The 18,777-nt window shown below is 36.1% G+C and overlaps 1 protein-coding gene and 1 pseudogene across 1 annotated transcript; both read right to left on the bottom strand.

The window, feature by feature from the left end:
• Positions 1-4,006: 4,006 nt before the first annotated feature.
• On the bottom strand, positions 4,007-9,625 carry LOC140957225 (uncharacterized; annotated as a pseudogene).
• A 3,264-nt stretch (positions 9,626-12,889) lies between these two features.
• LOC140957223 (uncharacterized) lies at positions 12,890-13,782 on the bottom strand. Its single transcript, XM_073414358.1, has 4 exons — positions 13,619-13,782; positions 13,384-13,510; positions 13,171-13,292; positions 12,890-13,052 (listed from the first exon to the last, which is right to left on the bottom strand). Exons 1-4 carry the CDS (start codon positions 13,780-13,782, stop codon positions 12,890-12,892), a joined length of 576 nt encoding a protein of 191 aa, XP_073270459.1.
• Positions 13,783-18,777: the final 4,995 nt, after the last annotated feature.

The raw sequence follows: 18,777 nt of genomic DNA, 5'->3' as shown, positions 1-18,777 counted from the left end.
TGCGTGAGGTGCGTCGTTTTTTTGGGAATGTTTGGGACGTTTTGTGGAGTCGAGTTAGTGCCATGGTGTCCTAAGATGAGTCTCGAGGCGTTGTTCATTGTCTGTGTAATCGAAGTTGGAGAAAATCAGCTTCTAAGTCGCGGGTCCAGTGCCCTCGGCGCCCGAGCGGTAATATAGTACCGCCCGAGCGCCACTCTTTCTGTCCGAGGGTAGCGTCCAGTATACCTGGCGCTCGAGCGGTAATATATTCCCCCCCGAGCGCGGCTCCATCTGTAGGAAATGTTTGGTTTTCACTTAGTTGTAGGTTCAAATAGTGAGTTCATGTTTTTTTTTTGTTGGGAAATGTTCACACGTCATTTTAGAGTTGTTTCGGGGTTTGATGTCATGGTTAGTATGATTAAACGAGATCAAGTCCCAGGTGATCTAGAATGTCATAAGCTACTTAGTCACTTTGGTGGTGAGCACAACGAATACGTCTAAGCTATGAAATATTAAGTGCGTGAATCATGTTAGTATGTGCAGCAGTGGCCCCAAAGCGAGCTCCAACAAATCCCTCAACGCCAAGTAAGTATGTTCGACGTGCAAAGAAAATATTTTCAAGTTTTTGAGGTATGCTAATTGTCTTGTGACCAAATTATGTTTAGGATTGGAAAGCGTTAAACTATGAACAGAGACCAATCCGCCCGTTAAATTATGAACGGGTTTAGATCGAGATTGGAAAGCGTTAAATTATGAACGTGGACCAATCACCCCGTTAAATTATGAACAGGGATCTCATGTATGTGGCAGTGAATACGTCTTTGTCATCTCAGTACTGTGGTTTAGTCTCATCAGGCGATTATGTTATGGGTCACTTGATTTGAAACATGCCTCTACGCAAAATGATGAAGTTATGTATGTTCTAGTATGTTCAAGTATGCAAGCATGTTTAAGAAAGTTTTATGTTGATGGCACGTCTATGTATGTATGTATGTATGTTCATGTTTTGTTATGCAAGTTCCAGTTTCATGTATGTACTCCTTATTTTAAAGTTGCATGTGGTTTTATTATGTAGTACTTGCTACCTTCCAGTTTATACGTGTTGAGTCTTTAGACTCACTAGACTTGATCGATGCAGGTAATGAGTATGTTGAGGAGGCTAGAGGTGGGGACCAAGGAGCTGGCTTGGACTAAGTTGAAGGCTAGACTCGAGGACCGCCCAAGTTTTTAAGTTTTTATGAAATGTTGAATATCTGATTTCACGCTACTGGATATGAAATTTCAAACAAATATTTTGTCAAACTTTAATTGGAGATGTTTTGTCCACTGTTGAGACGTACGGTTTTACGTTATCAAGTTTGAAGTTTGATTACTCTTTTAAGAAATTTTTAATTTTTCCGCAAATTTTAAGCAGAAAAAGTACGGTACGTTACAGAAACATCCACACCATGTGGACTAGTGGTGGAATCATCAACATAACAATTTTTTTAAAACAAGAAAGAATTTTTACCTCTGGATAGCAAGCTTGATCAGCGTCTTCATTGTTTGGTTGATCATGTATCGAAGAGTTTCCAGTTGAGTGTCTTTCTCAGGCATTTCAACTTCAATCACGAGTTGGTCACTAGCTTGATTTCTATTCAGATCTACCCCAACCCGATCATCATCATCAATTGTAAACTGGTCTTCGAATGTCTCTCTGGCTTGATAATCTTCATCCTCTTCCACATGCAACTCATATTCATGCTTTTTGATTTTGACTATCATGGAGATGGAGAGAGCATCCATCTCCAATTGCTAGATTACGATAGAGTCATCTTGGGCTGTCAGGTTGTGGGGGTCAAAGTTGGCAATATTTTTCTTAATGAACTCACGCAGAAGACTTTCACAAAGCTCCAACCCAATAAATTATCATCTCTCCAATGCCTCAGAGTTAAGATCATTTTCTACCCAACACAAAATTTCATCCCCAAGCTGGGCCACAACCTTTAGCTTCTTATCTTTTTTTATGAAAGAAAAATGGACCACAGTCTTGCAATCCACTCGATCTCTTTTTAACTATTTCATCGGACTGCTGGACAACTATATTGATAGCGGCTTAGGCACTGGTCAGCTTGGAGTCTCTTCAGTCAGCTTACCTTCGCCCTTGTCCTTAGAGTCAATGATTGTGTAGCGCCCTAACCCAACACACCTATATTAAAAAATTATAGCATGCAAATACTAATTGAACAAATCAAAATTAGAGTTTAATCATAACATGTGGATACTGATAAACAACAAGAAACATATATCATAAATGAATCCTCCGTAACACGCGTGGGAAAACTTGAATTAATGTATACAACCAAATCGATCTGTGTATCTAAACATCCAAAATAACGACAAAGGTAAAACCAAATCCTTGGCAAAGTCTCCCATGAAGGCATGGATCTGCAACGGCTCCCACTGGCTCGTCCTAGTCCGTCCAGCCTGAGACATATCTCGTGGAATAAGTTTTTCAATAGGAAAGCAAGGATGTGAGCGACAATTTTCTTAGTACATAATCTATAAGTTTAGAACATATATGCACATGCTTGAACCATGTATCGGTAATCATGGATCCAACTGGAACTCCTGTTCAGACAAGAAGGCACAGAAGAGTATGCAGCCTCGCCGTGGATTCCTCTCTAGTGACTCACATCTCAAAAAGATTTGGACCTACAGTATATGAGTCACCATAGCATGCTCTCTCGTCAAAATTGATTTCAACTAGTGCTTTATTGTCTACAAGGAAGGGGTGAGTGACCCTACCGAACTGATTATCTCAAGGATAGAAGCTCGGCATGATATGAAAATACTGCATAATATCATGACATAAAACATACATGTAATGACAAGTAAAATGAAACACATATGCATGCATAAGTTCGTCCATATCTCTAATCAAAGCTCTGGCCAAAAGGAACTCAACACAATCCCACCATCTCCTGATCAAACGTGAACCAATTATTCGGCACAACACTTCTTGAATGCCACCACCCAATATAATAATACATTGTATGATCATATCCTGCAAAAATATCAACTATATTATCCACAAAAAAGATTGAATCATCGCCTCCCATCACAATCCACCTCATGTCATGGTGTTCCTCCCTGAAAAGCTCAAGAATCCCATGTACCATCCTAAGCATGAGCTCAATACGAGGTTTAGTGTGTCGAAATAGTTAAGAGATGTTGTCGACTATTCGGTAAGTTGGGGAAGTTTGAGGCCATATATGGGAGAATATTAGGGGTCGGGGCCTGTCTTAATAGATGTAGCCTCTTGTCTTGTTTGGTCTCCACCAAGATTTTATTTATCCTCTTCTGTGACGCCATGTTTTCACAGATCCCAATATCCCCAAACCTATGTGGCTGCTATTGGTCGGAGATGGTCGTGGAAACGGGTGAATTATTGCGATGATAATCATTGTATATTTTTTCACAAATAGTAGCGCGATTCATAATAAATATGTAGCCAAAACAAACTGAAGTTAAATTATTTTATGGTGGTGTAGCGACGTTTTGAATTAAAACGTGGCTAAGTAGCGACGATATCTTATTCATCGCTATTTAGCAAAAATTTAAATTAAAAATTGTCGTTACTTAACGACAATATTAATTAAAAACCGTCACTATTTTGTGAAGAATTTTGTCGTCGCCATTTTCAACATTGATTTGTTAATATACGTCACAAATATTTTTTTTTAAAACATGATCTTTTAAATTAAATTTTTATATTTAGTATCAAATAATAATATTTTTCTTTTTTTTAAAAAAATTAATAATATATTTATATACTTATATTGTTAATCATTACTAATTCTTTATATAAACATATATTTTGAATAAATGAATTTAATATATATAACATTAATAAATTAACTAAAAAATTTCAACCAAATGACATTAATTATGAAATATGTATATTTGTCTAAACTAAAATTCATTATACCGTATATATATATGATTATACGATTTATGAAATAACATCGATATATGTAATAAAATCTTAAAGCGACTCCGTCTCGTCGACGTCGTAGTCGTATTCCTCCTCACTATCACTATTCTCATGTACGTCGTTATCTCTATCGTCGTAGTCCAGGTCGTGTGATGATCCGATGTATTGCTGTCAATAATCGCGTTCACGGAATGATCTATGGTCGTATGAGGGTCCGGTGGCAAAGCGTCCGTTGTGCGAGAAGTTGTGTGCGTGGACTGCATGACCGTAGAACTGCACAGATGATTGTATATGTGCTCCTTGAGACAATAATAAAATGTATACACAAAACTAATAATTATTTCCAAACTTAAAAAAATGAAAGTACTTAAAATGTACATATTAATTGACTAAAATTAAATTGTCTCTGCATGTTGGGATCGGGAAAGAGTTTAGAGATCTTATCTAAAATTAGTTTTCAATCGTTTTTTAAGGCGGTTGAAAATTCTTTCTCAAACGGTTGGAAACGTGAACCACTGATGAGTGCGGAAAACGGTTCAAACTTAACAAATTGCGGTTGGAAAAGTAAGAGCTTGCAAGAAGGAAATAACACAAGATTTTTATGGATGTTCGGAGATTGAATACTCCTACGTCATCCCTCCTTCCTTTTCCAGGAAGGATTCCACTAAAAGACTTTTGCTTTACAACGTATTTGCAACATCTCACTCCAACCAGAACTTATCACACTGTCTGTATTGGAACTCTTAGTGATCACTTTACACTTCTGGATATTAAGAACACTTAGTTCACAAGATACCAAGACTTGATCTAATAACCAAAAGGTTACTGATGAAATAAACGATTTGGAGTGAGTAGCACGAAAATGATCCTAAGATGATCAAATAATTTTCTGTTTAAAACGAGCTGATTGAGCGATGAAGTATGTAAACTTTTAAGGGCGCTCTAAGATCTTCTCAAGTATGCAAGCAAGCTATAGTAATTCGGTTGTCAATCGAGCTCTTTGTCTGCTAGCACACTCTTCCGTTAATATACACGATTTTCTTAACGATCGGAAAGGACATAGCAACGTTAACCTGATTCTCTGGNATGAAGAAAGATCTCTACAAGAATATTGGATGTTCAGATTCAAAATCGGACAAATCTATGACATCTNGTTCTGAAGTGCTTTTCCTTTTATGGTAACTGTTTTTAGCATCAGAACAAGAAGTCTATACTTGGTCTCTCTTCTTTGGGATATGATCATAAATGCGGATCATTCTTGGAACAGATATATATACGTTGACTTCAAGATGGTGTAACACTTTGAATGAATTAATTCGGTCAGAGAATGTCTTTGAGCAATAAATAGTACTTCTTAAATGATCCGGTTCTGATAAGCGGTTGAAACTCCTTTGAGCTTTGGCCGGTTAGAAAGATATTCCATTNTTTTGTAACCATGTTACTGTTTGCTTTAACAAAGCATTTACTGTTTATATTTTTAGTTGGAATCCGGGATTTCATGTCCGGCACTTTCATCTATTTATAAGACTATTCTGTGTTCTTAGAAGGAGACGGTCGAGTTTGCTCCCCTCTATTCTTCTCTTGTAAACAACTCTTCTTAATAAAAGCTTCAACCTTTTGTATACAAGTTTCTTCTTCTGGTTACAATTCTGTAAGTTTACTGTTTTATTTCTGTTTTTATTTTCATTTTTATTATATTACTAATATAATCAATATTAAATTATATTACTTAATATTAATATATAGACATAACTGAAAATAATAATAACGTACTTTTAATTATATATAACTTATTACGTAGTAAATATAAATTAATTAAAAAAACTAACATAAAAAAATAGACCATAGTGCATTTAGTTATATGAAAAAACCAAGTTGAAGCGTGGAGTTAAAGTTAAAAACGAGAACCAGACCTGTAATATTAGACAAAAAAACACAAGTTAGAATATAATTAAAATGCATGAAATTTGAAAAGAAGAAGCAAAAACTCAATCATATCAAAGGAAACTAATATCTAACCCGTGCGATGCACATGATGAAATTATTTATTATGCTAAATATTATAGATTTTTAAAATACAAAAAAAATGCTTATAAATTACACAATTAAGAAACAAATTATTTCACGTACTATGAAAAATTTAGTTAAATACAACATTTGTCTTTGATTTTTTTTGCTAATATCATTATCACATATCAAAATTTTTAGAACTTTGGGGTTTATAACTCTGGATACATCGACATACAACTGGCCAGTACTAAAACTACATGAGATAAAGACTACCCCTAACTTTTGTTGGTTGTCATTGCATATGATACAATCAAAGGAAATTGTCTTCGTTGGAAATTGAAAGGAAGTTTTGGATCAGAAGGAGTCGATGACAATCTTGGAATAATAACTTTATGACTCGCATTAGTTCCAGTTAGAATCTCTCCTTCCAAAACATGATTTCCAAGCCTTGTCAAAATCAACCTAGTTCCATTGCATAGTCCAAGAGAATGATCTATGTTCCGTAGCAACATAACCGAAGTTCCTACCTTTAAGTTTAACTCGTGATTTGGTACTCCAGAACACCTTATTGCATTTAAGAACTCAGGGGTATGCACATCATGTAATAAATCAATATTTTTATTTGAATGACACATTGTATCAGAACTTAGATACAATCTTCCCTATGAATGGTTCATTGAAATCATGTATTCATTTACTGACTGAACGACATCAAGAGTCGGGGCCAATATAGCTCTTTGCTGGAAATATGTTGCATCACTGACATTATTTCCAAACAACGGATATGTGCTCTCAACAATTGTTGCAATAGGATCATTGTAATTTTTAAGCAAAAGTTCGTCAGGAATATCAATTGTTGCATAACCATCATTTGCTTCTCCAATTTTTCCATTTCCTAAATTAGCAATCTAATCCGAAATTTTTTTCATTTTAGCATATGCAGAACCCAAATTCCGCAGTCTCATGTTTTTCGTCAATCACAAAACTTTGCAATGCCTCCAAAGGTACGATGAATTAATAGTGGCAAGAACAATATCCTGTCTACTACCTTTTGGAATAACAAGCAATATTTGTCGAAAATCACCGTCGAAAACAACTGTTTTCCCTCCAAAAGGCATATGAAGACTTGAAGGATTGAAAAATCTCATTATATCTTTCATACTTTTATCCAGAGCTTCAAAACAGAACTTGTGCGTCATTAGAGCCTCATTCCAAATGATAAGTTTAGATTTTATTATAAGTTCTGCAAGAGGACTTCCTTGCTTGATATTGCATGTTGATTCCTCAGTAGGATTAAATGGAATTGAAAAGCGAGAATGAGCAGTTCTTCCACCAGGGAGTAGAAGAAATGCTATACCACTGGATGCCACGTTCAAAACAATTTCTCCATTTGATCTCAAGCATGCAGACAGAGTTTTCCAAATAAATGTTTTTTCAGTACTTCCATATCCATATACAAAGAAAATCCCTCCCGTATTCGAATCAACAGCCGTCATAATCGTATTATATACTTGGCGTTGTTGATCGTTCAAATTATTTAGGAGATTATGATGTTCACTGAACAGAGCTCTTCTCTCAAACCGAATCTCATCATGTATTAGGCTATTTCGCGAAGATTGAAAGTATTGATCACTTGGAAATGGCATTGATTGAAATCCACGTAAACTCTTTCCATAGCTTCGCAATAGTTTCTCAATTTCCACCAACGCATGACTTTAATTTCATCCTCATTCAATTCCAATTATACAAAAGAAATTAAATTAAAATATATAAATGCATATAGCTTGCAAAAATATAATAAATTGAAAAAATACAGTGATATATTGATGCATACCTTGATGATGCAGCAAGTTACGTTGTTTGTATAAAATATCATCCGATAAATATGTCCAATAGGACTCCCAAACTACTTCAGGTCGACTGATATTGTCCGATGACAATAGAGTAGCAAAACTCTCAAGGATTGTGCTGAAGCCCAATGACTTGCCTCAATGATGCCATCATTGTCCTCCTTATCATCATTCAACAGCCCTAATGCATAGCAAGCATCACGAAATGTATGGTATTGAACGCCGTTGACAATAGATATATCATCATAGCACGTGGTACCATGAACTACATTGAGTAGACATCTTAAATAGTACATATCACCACAACCTGGAGGAACATAAAAAATACGTCCAATTGAAAATCTCTGTTTTCTAGGAACAAATTCTCGTGTATCTCTGTTCCAAACAAACTTCATTGGAAATTCAGCATATGTTAATTCTCTTGCCTCTGGATATTTCTGATTAGCTTCCATCCATGAAAGAAACATGCTTTGATTAACAGTAGGTCGTTCAAGAACAGTATCGATTTCATCCATATCAGAAAAAATAATATTTTGTTCATTCGGAAGATGAAAGCTCAAACACTCAACAGGTGGGTCTCTGTATTGAATCTCAAATCCAAAAATTCTCCATGCCGCCTCACACGGGGAAATGTATCTGCAGTCGTAATACATATTTACTTCATCAACAGTTTTTCCAAAATTGTCATTATCTGAGCTTTGATAAAACGATGCAGTCACACGATCATGTCCTTTATTTATATACTTGAACAAATATTTGATCGCTCGAGATTGGTTACACCATTTGACATTAATATAAGCTCCATAACGAATCAACAAATAACGATTATAAGGAACAACAAAATTGTTATCTAGATTAACACCATTCTTTAGAATTGTTCGTACATTATCTCTGCGTCTATAGACTGGGTATCCATCCTCATCAATTGATGTCACTTCAACAAACTTTTTCGGAAAATTCTTTGTGCAACGACCATCAGACATGCATGGGGATTTCTTTCTTGCCTCTCCACATGGACCGTGCATCATGAGATCACGTACTACATCGTAATAAACTGGATCATCTTTTTCGTCGGGTATTTCAGCAAAAATGATATCATTGATTGCCTCTGGTGTTGGATATTTGTCTTCTTTACAAAGGCAAAGCAAAATGTGGGTGTGCAGTAATCCTCGCTTTTGAAATTCAACGATATATATAACTGCAACAATTTAAGATGAATAATTAGTTATATTTAGTAAAATATTTAAATTTTCTAATATTCATGATAATAATAAATAATATATAGTTGCCAAAATTTAAATATTTTACCTGCCTTAACATTTCCAAAATTTTTTTTTCATAGATCTTTAATCAATGCATCTAAATTTATTTTAAAAATTCTGCAAACAATATCCGGACGGTCTTCAGGCTTCAACCCACGTTCCTCGACAAATCTCATAATTTCTGGCCATTTTGGGTTGCATGTAAATGTTATAAACAAATCTGGATAACTGTCCCATTTGCATATAGCCATCGCATCTTGATAGTTCTGAATCATATATCTTGCCCCCCCAGTAAACGTAGAAGGCAATATAATACGTTTTCCTTGAGTGGACAGATTTGTTTCACCGCGCAGAAGTGCATCATGAAGACCCTTGTACATCTCACATCTCAGCTGTTTTTGATTCATCAGGATATATGTCAGCCTTGAAGATTCAACCATTGTGTATGCATCGACAACAAATTGCTGAAAAAGCCTTCTTGAAGATAAAATAGTTGAACGTTCGTGTTGGATTGGGTGGCCCGACAGATCACCAGTTATGGTGTGCATCAGTCAGTCACTAATTCCACAATGAGCTGCAATAGCTCGTGTTCTAAGAATAATTACACCGATGAATTAAATTGAGTTTGGTATAAAACCAAGCGGAAGACACTCGAAGTAATCCTTCGTTAAGAAAAAGACTGATCCATTTTATATCTTGTGCAACTGAATAACTGAAATAGTGGAAATTAGTTAAGCTTATATATGTTCAGTTATGGACAGAACTGAACTGATATCAGCCGAACTGATCAACACAGTTAAGAACGAAATAAATAGTTAAACAGTTAAAAGACATAGGATATGTTTATGGATGTTCGGAGACTTCAACTGCTCCTACGTCATCCCTTCTACCTCCTCGGGTAGGATACACTATAAGACTTTGATTTATACAGCACCTTGTACAAACCCACTCAGCTAGGACTTACACTACTGCCTAAACTGAACTCCTAGCTACGACTGAAGGCAGCACCTTCCAGCCAACACTTGTTTAATGTCTATGTGTCAAAGACTACATACACAAGTTTAACGTCTTTGTGCAAGACTGTATTTGAGTGGTTGTGAGAGTGTTTGTGTGTGAGAACTGAACAAGGATGTTCTCACACACTGAGAGAAATAAGCTTCTACACTAAGCTGATAACACGTTGAAGTGTCCCTCTGGGCTGATTGCTTCTGAAAGCTGATTTGCAATGTGCGTGCCCTTTCTTTTCTCTCTTATTCTTGTTGAAGCTTCTTATCACTCTATATGTTGTTTGAATCTTCACTGATCTTCTCTTTATATAGGCGGAAAAAACTGATCGTACAGTGCGACTCATTTATTGTATCCGTTGCATCTTGAATTCGTTTCTTGGAATTTGAGTCTTCTACTTTTCGACTGCCCTTCTGAAACGTTTTGTCTTTAATGCTCTGATGCAACGTCCTTCTATTGTCTTTTGACTGGACAATGGCTTTGTACCTTCACACACAGCTGGAATCCACTGAAAGAGTTTGTCTTCATCTACAACTGAAAGATTCTGACTGATGATTCAGACTGGTCAGCTGAACTGATCTTCAGTTGGGCTGGTGAAATCAGTTGACTCGTCATTTGAACTGATTTAACTTTTCGTTCAGTTGAATTGATATTCCCCCTTGATCATTTTCCAGTTTGACTGATGAACTCATGGGAGTGCTTGCTGTTGAACATGATTCCATGCCAAATTTCTTGAGCAGCTCCTTCGTGTATTTGGTCTGACTGATAAATATACTAGTTTCCAGTTGCTTCACTTGCAGTCCAAGGAAAAATGTCAGTTCACCAATCATGCTCATTTCAAATTTGTCCTGTATCAACTTAGCAAACTTCTCTCATAATTTTGGGTTAGTTGACCCAAATATAATATCATCAATATAAATTTGAAGAAGTAAAATATGATCATTCTTAGAGAATTTGAATAAGGTCTTATCAACTGATCCAACTGAAAAGTCATGATCAGTTAGGAATTTTGAAAGAGTTTCATACCAAGCTCTTGGAGCTTGTTTCAGACCATATAAGGCTTTGTTCAAATGGTAGACATGATCATGAAAAACATGATTGATGAAACCTGGAGGTTGCTCTACATAGACTTCTTCCTGCAGCTGACCGTTTAGAAACGCACTCTTCACATCCATCTGGTAGACTTTGAAATTCTTGAATGATGCATAGGCAAGGAATATTCGGATAGTTTCCAGTCTTGCAACTGGTGCATATGTTTCATCATAATCAATTCCTTCTTCTTGCCTATATCCTTGTGCTACTAGTTTCGCCTTGTTGCGCACAACTGAACCATCTTCGTTCAGTTTGTTCCTGTACACCCATTTTGTACCTATAACAGTTTTTGAAACTGGCCTTGGAACTAATCCAGACATTGTTATGGGTAAACTGATTCAGCTCCTCTTGCATTGCATTTATCCAGTTTGGATCAGCAAGAGCGTCATCAGTTTTCTTTGGTTCCAATTGTGATACGAAAGCTGAATGAATAAATAAATTGAGCATCTGATTTCTTGTTCTTATCGGATCAGATGGATTACCTATCACCAATTCCGGAGGATGTGATTTCTTCCATCTGAGTTCAGTGTTTGTTGTATCCAAGTTAGTAACTGCTTCTGTATCAGTTGGAGCTGCATCAGCTGGTAATTGAATATTCTCAATAGACTCCTCCAACTGATTACCAGGAATAGCTTCATGTTCAACTGGTTGGTCTAATACTTCTGGCTCTGGTGTTTGGAGATTGTTGTGATTGATATAATTATCCTCTTCATCATCATCCTCCAAACTGATCTCTGTAAATCTATCAACTAGCTCAACTGGATCAGTTGGCTTATCAGTTAGAACGTTTTCTTCAAAAACAACATGGATAAATTCTTCAACATTCAAAAAATTTTTATTAAAAACTCTATATGCTTTGCTAACCGAAGAATATCCAAGAAATATTCCCTCTGCAGATTTTGCATCAAATGTTTTTAAATGATTTTTACCATTATCAAGGATAAAACATCTGCAGCCGAATATTTTGAAGTAAGAAACCACACTTTTTCTTCCATGCCAGATCTCATATGGTGTTTTCATATGATTCTTATTAATCATCGATCTGTTCTGAGTATAACACGCAGTGTTTACTACCTCTGCCCAAAACCTTTGAGATATGCCAGAATCAGCAAGCATTGTTCTAGTAGCTTCTTTAAGAGTCCGATTTCTCCTTTCAGCTACACCATTTTGCTGAGGAGTCCTAGCTGCTGAGAGCTCATATGTTGAATCATTGAAAACATCGCTTGAAATCATGGTCTTGACTGTTAATTTCAAAGGAGTTGTTACTTCATCTTCAGATGAACAAATCTATAATTTGAAAAAATGAACTGTCAGAATTTTGATGTTATGAAAGGATTTAAACTTTAATCTTTACCTCCTTTATGTCTCCAATGTCTGCACTTTTTAATTTGAAAAAACATCTGATTCCTATAGAACAATAAATATAATGCTGCATGTATTAGAATCTAGATGTCGCATGAGAAATATAAATTCTGACATGTTTAAAGAAATATCAATTTACCTGACTTTCAAAAATTTGTCCTCGATATTTTTCAATGGCAGTGGGGTCTACAGTGACTTTTATGACAGTATAGGTTCCAAAAAATCCATGAATCTGATTGGGTCGTACTTGTAATTTAAAAAGAACTTTGCGATCCACTAAATCATCAATTTCTTTAGGGATTTTTTTCTAAATTTGATAGCTGAAATATAAAATAAATTTAGCATAGCTTATGTTACATCAAAACAGAAGTAAAAAATAAATATACGAAAACCTCTTCCTTGACATCATTCCTCAAATCTATTGCTGTCTTCCCTATAAGTCCAACACATTCTCGATCCCAAAGTAAGAAAACAACGTTTCCAGTGTTGTCAACAACTCGAAGATGAATCTTAAACCTTTTTTTTCCCAAAATTGAACAGTAATCAATAAAGAATATATTTGGTAAAAAAACATAATTTAATTGAAGATTATTGATCAAACCTTAAATTTTTAGTAACATCGAAACAATCAAACCTTTCACAATAAAATTTATCACCCACTGGTGTCACTTTCTTGGGAAATTTCTTACGTGACAAATATGACCATTCACAAGAAGAATCAACACCTATATTTGCGAAAACCCAAAAACTTCCGACCTAAAAAATTACATGGAAAATGATATTAAATTTAAAATTTATCATTATAACTTTTTATTTTGTAATGTGTATATTTATGAAATTTTCTTACCTGTTTATCTTCAGAAATTTGTCCTATACTTCGAATATTATTTTTGGAAAGCTCCTCTAAAATTGTGTTAGTTGATGCCAATGAAATGGTGCTGATTGTTTTTGGTGTATTGATTTCGTTGACCAACCTAAATGCGTATCCAATTAGTTAATTTCCACGAAGATTTATATTATTGTTTTTTATTTAATACGTAATAAAAAATAATTTAAAGTAAATTTAAAAAATGGAAAAATACCTTTTTCGGAATTCAGTAATTTCATCTAAATCTCCATTGACTACCAAGTTTGTGATATGGTATACATTTGATATCCGTATTTCACCTCGAAGTTTTTTTGCTCGACACATTTGAAGAATAACAATCACACGTTCCTCACCAACATTTTTCAAATAGGTTGTCATTTTATCAACAAAATCTCCCCATAAAGTGCATGGTAACCTATTATTCCAAAATAAAATAGACATATTAGATGGTAAGTGAAAAAGGTATAAATATGAAAATTATTTTAATAATATTTACTCGGTGTCTTCTAAAACAATGTCAATAAGCTTTCGTGGACGTCCTTCGATTTCTTTGTTTTGTGGGGAATCTATTGCCACCAATCGTCCAATGACATCTATCAAAAAATTTCAAAAGTGTAAGAAAATAATATTAGTTCAAATGCACATGAAAATGAAACTATAAATTCTCATACCAAAAAGGGTTGTCTAGTGAGAAACCGCTTTTTCAGCAGCAGCTAGCATTTTCAGTAGCTAGCAATATTCAGCAGCAATGTGAAAATTCTAGCAGAAGATAGTAATTCCAGCAGCAACTAATATTTCAGAAGATGGCATTTTTCCAGCAGACATGTATTTTCCAGTAGACAGAATCCAGCAGCAGAAGAGTTCAGTAGCGAGATTCCAACAGATAGCTACTGATTCTGCTTATGACTTGTAACTGAAACATTTAACATGGATTAAAGGCTGTTAATGGCACATCATGGCAGATTATGGCCATTAATAGGGAGTCCAACAGTTAGAATTTTGCCTATAAATATCACCCTCAAAAATCTGAAATTGTTGTTACACAAATCTTGAGTGATCACTTGAATTTTCGAGCTAAGAGAGTGCTTTATTTGAGCTGTAAAATCCAGTAGCAAGAGCAACCAGATTTCCAGACTTCAACCGAAATCTCTAGCAAATTACGGTAAGTGGGCTTTGTATAAATATCTTGAAACCAGTTTGATGATTTCTGTTTTAAAGCAAAGTATAATTGTTCTTGATTTCTGATATCTGATTTTGAAGCACTGAAACCTAGTGAACTAATGGTAGGAATATATATTCTGAACATTACTGAATTCTGATTACTGGTTACTGGCCTCACCCCTTAGAGGAGAGAACATATAGGGGACTAATATCAGTTTAGCCATGAAATTCACTAACGTGCTCAGTGCTTGCTTACTTGTTAAACTTCTGATTTCTATTCTGAATACTGATTCATGTCCTGAAAATAAGAGTTTTCTTATATTATTTGTATTACTGTTTCTTTTGAAAATGGTTTTGAAAACTGGGAGTTATTCCCGCCCCCGCTTACTGAGTGACAACCATATCACTCACCCACCAAACCCATCTCAGATAAGAACGAGGAAGAAAGGTTAGAAGAAGAGGAACAGAATCAATTCTGGGGCTGGTGAAGAAGATCGTTATTTCTCAGTTCTAATTTATGTTCATTCCGCTGCATTTGTTAAGACATTATTATATTTGTTTTTACATTTCCGCTGTAATATATTATTATTTGAGTTTGTATCAGACAATGAATTATTCAGTATTATGAATAAAAAGATTGGTTTCTGAATTTTGTACTTCTGAGGCTTGTTGTTTTCGAATGTAAATTTGAGAGCAACGCCGATGTCGACCAACCCCGTCCCTGGGGCGTGACATTGAAGTGGTATCAGAGCAAACCAGGTTTCATAATCTGGGGAGGAGGAACTAGAAATAATAAGTTCTGATAGACTTCTGAAAATAAGTTCTGATATACTACTTGAGTTCGGAAAATAAACTACTGTAATAGACTACTGAAACAATAGACTAACTACGTACAGTTGGGAAAATCAGTAGAACTCTGAGTATTTCAGCAATATGTCTGAAATAAGTAGAATTGATTTCTGTAGACCTTTGTTCAGTAGAGATGAAACCAGTAACTCTGAAGTTAATATTTTGGAAATTCAGCAGCAAGTCTGAATCCAAAAAGAGAAGGAGAAAAAAAATTCAGTAGACAAAAACTAGTAGACCAAAACAAGTAGACCGAATAACAGTAGCATCAGAACCAGTAGTCTAAAACCATAACCAGTAGATCTGAATGCAGAAGATTGGTCATTAGACATGGAATGCAGCAGACTGGTTGTAACAGTGCCGAAAATCAGCAGACTTGATTGGAGTAGCATCAGAATTGCAGTAGCAAGTCAATTCCAGCAAGCGCAAGCAGTAGACCTTGCAAATTGTATGGGAAGTTGAGGTGTTTTTCGCGCAAACTTCAAATGGCCATAACTTTTTATCCATGAGGAATTTTTACTATTAAAAGATATCGTTGGAAAGATCTCGATGACGAGAACCTAATCTAGAACGAAACCTTCCTTCTAGCACCGTCAACGAACCCCAAATTCTTTCGTTTAGATAGTGATATCATCATTTTCGTAAAATTTTTCCAATTTTTGAAACTTTGAGGAATTTTCATTTCCAAACGGATCAGTATTTTTGCAACAAATTTGGTACACTTCATGTTCTTGATGTGAAGGATTTTTAGTAAATTTTTCACATGATTCTGAGATCGAAAAATTTTTGAGCTATTTTCTCCTTTTAAATATTATAGACTGTACTGATTTTGTTCATTCCAGTAATTGTCTATAACTCTTGAGATCATTTCTGAACCTTTACTCTCATGTTTTGGATGTAGATCATGGCTGATCAGAGTAGCTACATTAAGAGCTTAGAGAAGAAGATAGAGAAACTCAAGGGACAAAACTACTGTTTAGAGCTGGACAAAGATGAATTACAGCGTAGAGCAGAACACTTGAGATATGATGTTCAACGTTATGTTCACTATCTGCATGAAGCAGAAGAGAGGAATAGGAAGACTCAAGAAGAGTTTGAACCCTCCCAAGAGACTGTTGCAGAGTTGATTGAGTTACGTGATAACTTGGTTGAGAAGATATAAGTGCTTAAGGATAAAAAAACCAACTCATGCACCAGCATAATCAGTATTGTGAGCAGACTGATGCCCAGGTTCAAGAGTTGCAGAACACTGTTGAAGTTCTTAGTGACCAGAATGCAGTTCTGCATGGTCATATTGAACATCTGGAAACAGTAATAGCCAACCATGAAGACGAACCTGAAGAGGATCCCGAAGAAGAAGAAGTCGAAGAGGATCATATGGATTTGGATTTAGATTTGGGAGAAGTGATAGATTAGAACATCAGTAGTATTTCTTTGTAATAACACTTGTTCCATTTGCATTTCTGTTAGAATTTTTGAAGCTTAGTTGTAATTGCACTTTCATGGGAAATCAATAAAATTTATTTCTATCCATTGGCTTCATATTTAATTTTTGAGCAATTACACAATCATTTTGCTTCCCTTGTTTAGTCCATGTTCTGCCAAAAACCTTAGAACTTTCATATGTGTAGGAAATGGACGGAAGACATGTGAGAAATAATCGCAACCCTTGTTATAGAAACCGCAACAACAAAGCAACGATGAGGATGCACAACAACAACCACCACCACCAGTTGGCCTAAGTCAGGAGGATTTAATGGCTATAGCCACGATTATGGCAACCACACTGCAAGGGTTTTTCAACCCTAATGCTAATCAGCCACCGCCACCACCTCAAGCTCAGAATGGGACAAAGCAACACTATGAGTCTCTACGAAGAGCAAGAGTCCCAAACTTCGATAGAAGCTCCGATCCTGAGGTCGGACAAAATTGGATGAAGGAGGTGGAGAACCATCTTCAACTACTGGAGGTTCCACAAGAGATCAAAGTAGATGTGATTACACCTTTTCTTGTGGATAAAGCAGCCAAATGGTGGGAAGGAGTCTCGCCAGCTATGTTAGGGACGGGACATATCACTTGGCAAAGGTTCCGAGAGGCATTTCTGAGGCAGTACTTCCCGACAGCAATTCGAGTACAGAAGCTGTCAGAATTTGAAATCCTGGTTCAAGAACCAAACATGACAGTGGTGGAGTATTCATCCAAGTTCCACTCATTGGGAACTTACTCACCAACCATCATGGGAGACGAGGCCTTGAAGATACATCGCTTCAAGAAGGGATTGAACAGTCGCATTCAATCTGCCCTTGCGGTTATCGAGCCCAATAGTTTTGATGAATTGATGGGAGCCGCCATCAGGGCTGAGAATGACATCAAGAGGCGTGAAGGTGAGAACAAACTCAAATGTCCTCAGTCAAGCCAGTACCAATAGGGCCGACAATTCAAAAGGCCTAGGTTTTCAAGCAACCAATTCACCAGCGATCCAGCCAAAGGAACAACTTCTTCTCAATCAAGCAAAGATGGAGTCAATTGCCAAAATTGTGGATTCACTCACACTGGTGAATGCCGTAAGAATTCTGGAGCTTGTTTCTGTTGTGGAAAGATGGGACATCGCATTGCTCAATACCCTTTTCCATATCCAAGGAATGGTCCAGCAGGTGGAACAATTCCAAACAAGCCTAAGGAGAACAAGCCAAATGCTCGAGTCTATGCCATCACTCAAGAAGAGGCTGACAACTCAAATGATGTCGTAGCGGGTACCATTCTAATCGATAATATACCTGCTTATGTGTTATTTGATTGTGGTGCTACGCATTCATTCATGTCTAAGAGATTTGGCAAGAAGTTAGGAGCTAAGCCTGATAACCTAGAAGAACCATATAGAGTAGCAACTCCTGCAAATCGGATTTTAGAAACTCATACTCTATATCGGGATATTAGTGTTCTCATAGAAAATCAGAATTTCAAGGCAAACCTAATTCAACTAAACATAGTGGAATTCGATGTAATCCTTGGAATGGATTGGTTAGCCAAGAATCATGCTTTAATAGACTGTCATGGAAAGACGGTAACCATCCAAGCTCCACACCAAGAGAAACTTTTATTTCATGGTAAGTCAAAAGAACCGAAGACTATTCTTTCTGCTTCTCAAATTTGGAAGGCCATGAAAAGTGGAGAAGAAGTTTACCTAGCTATGTTAAGCGAGGTAAAGAAAGAAACCACACTTACACTAGAAGAGATTCCGGTAGTACAAGAGTTTCCGGATGTCTTTCCTGAAGAATTCCCTGGCACAATCCCCGACCGCGAAGTGGAATTTGAGATTAATTTGGTACCCAATGCTACACCAATCTCAAAAGCACCATACCGAAT

This window comes from Primulina huaijiensis, chromosome 14, assembly GCF_012295235.1.
Source record: "Primulina huaijiensis isolate GDHJ02 chromosome 14, ASM1229523v2, whole genome shotgun sequence".
Lineage (NCBI taxonomy): Eukaryota > Viridiplantae > Streptophyta > Magnoliopsida > Lamiales > Gesneriaceae > Primulina > Primulina huaijiensis.
The sequence above is the reverse complement of the archived record's forward strand: the minus strand, read 5'-3'. Positions and strand labels throughout refer to the sequence as shown.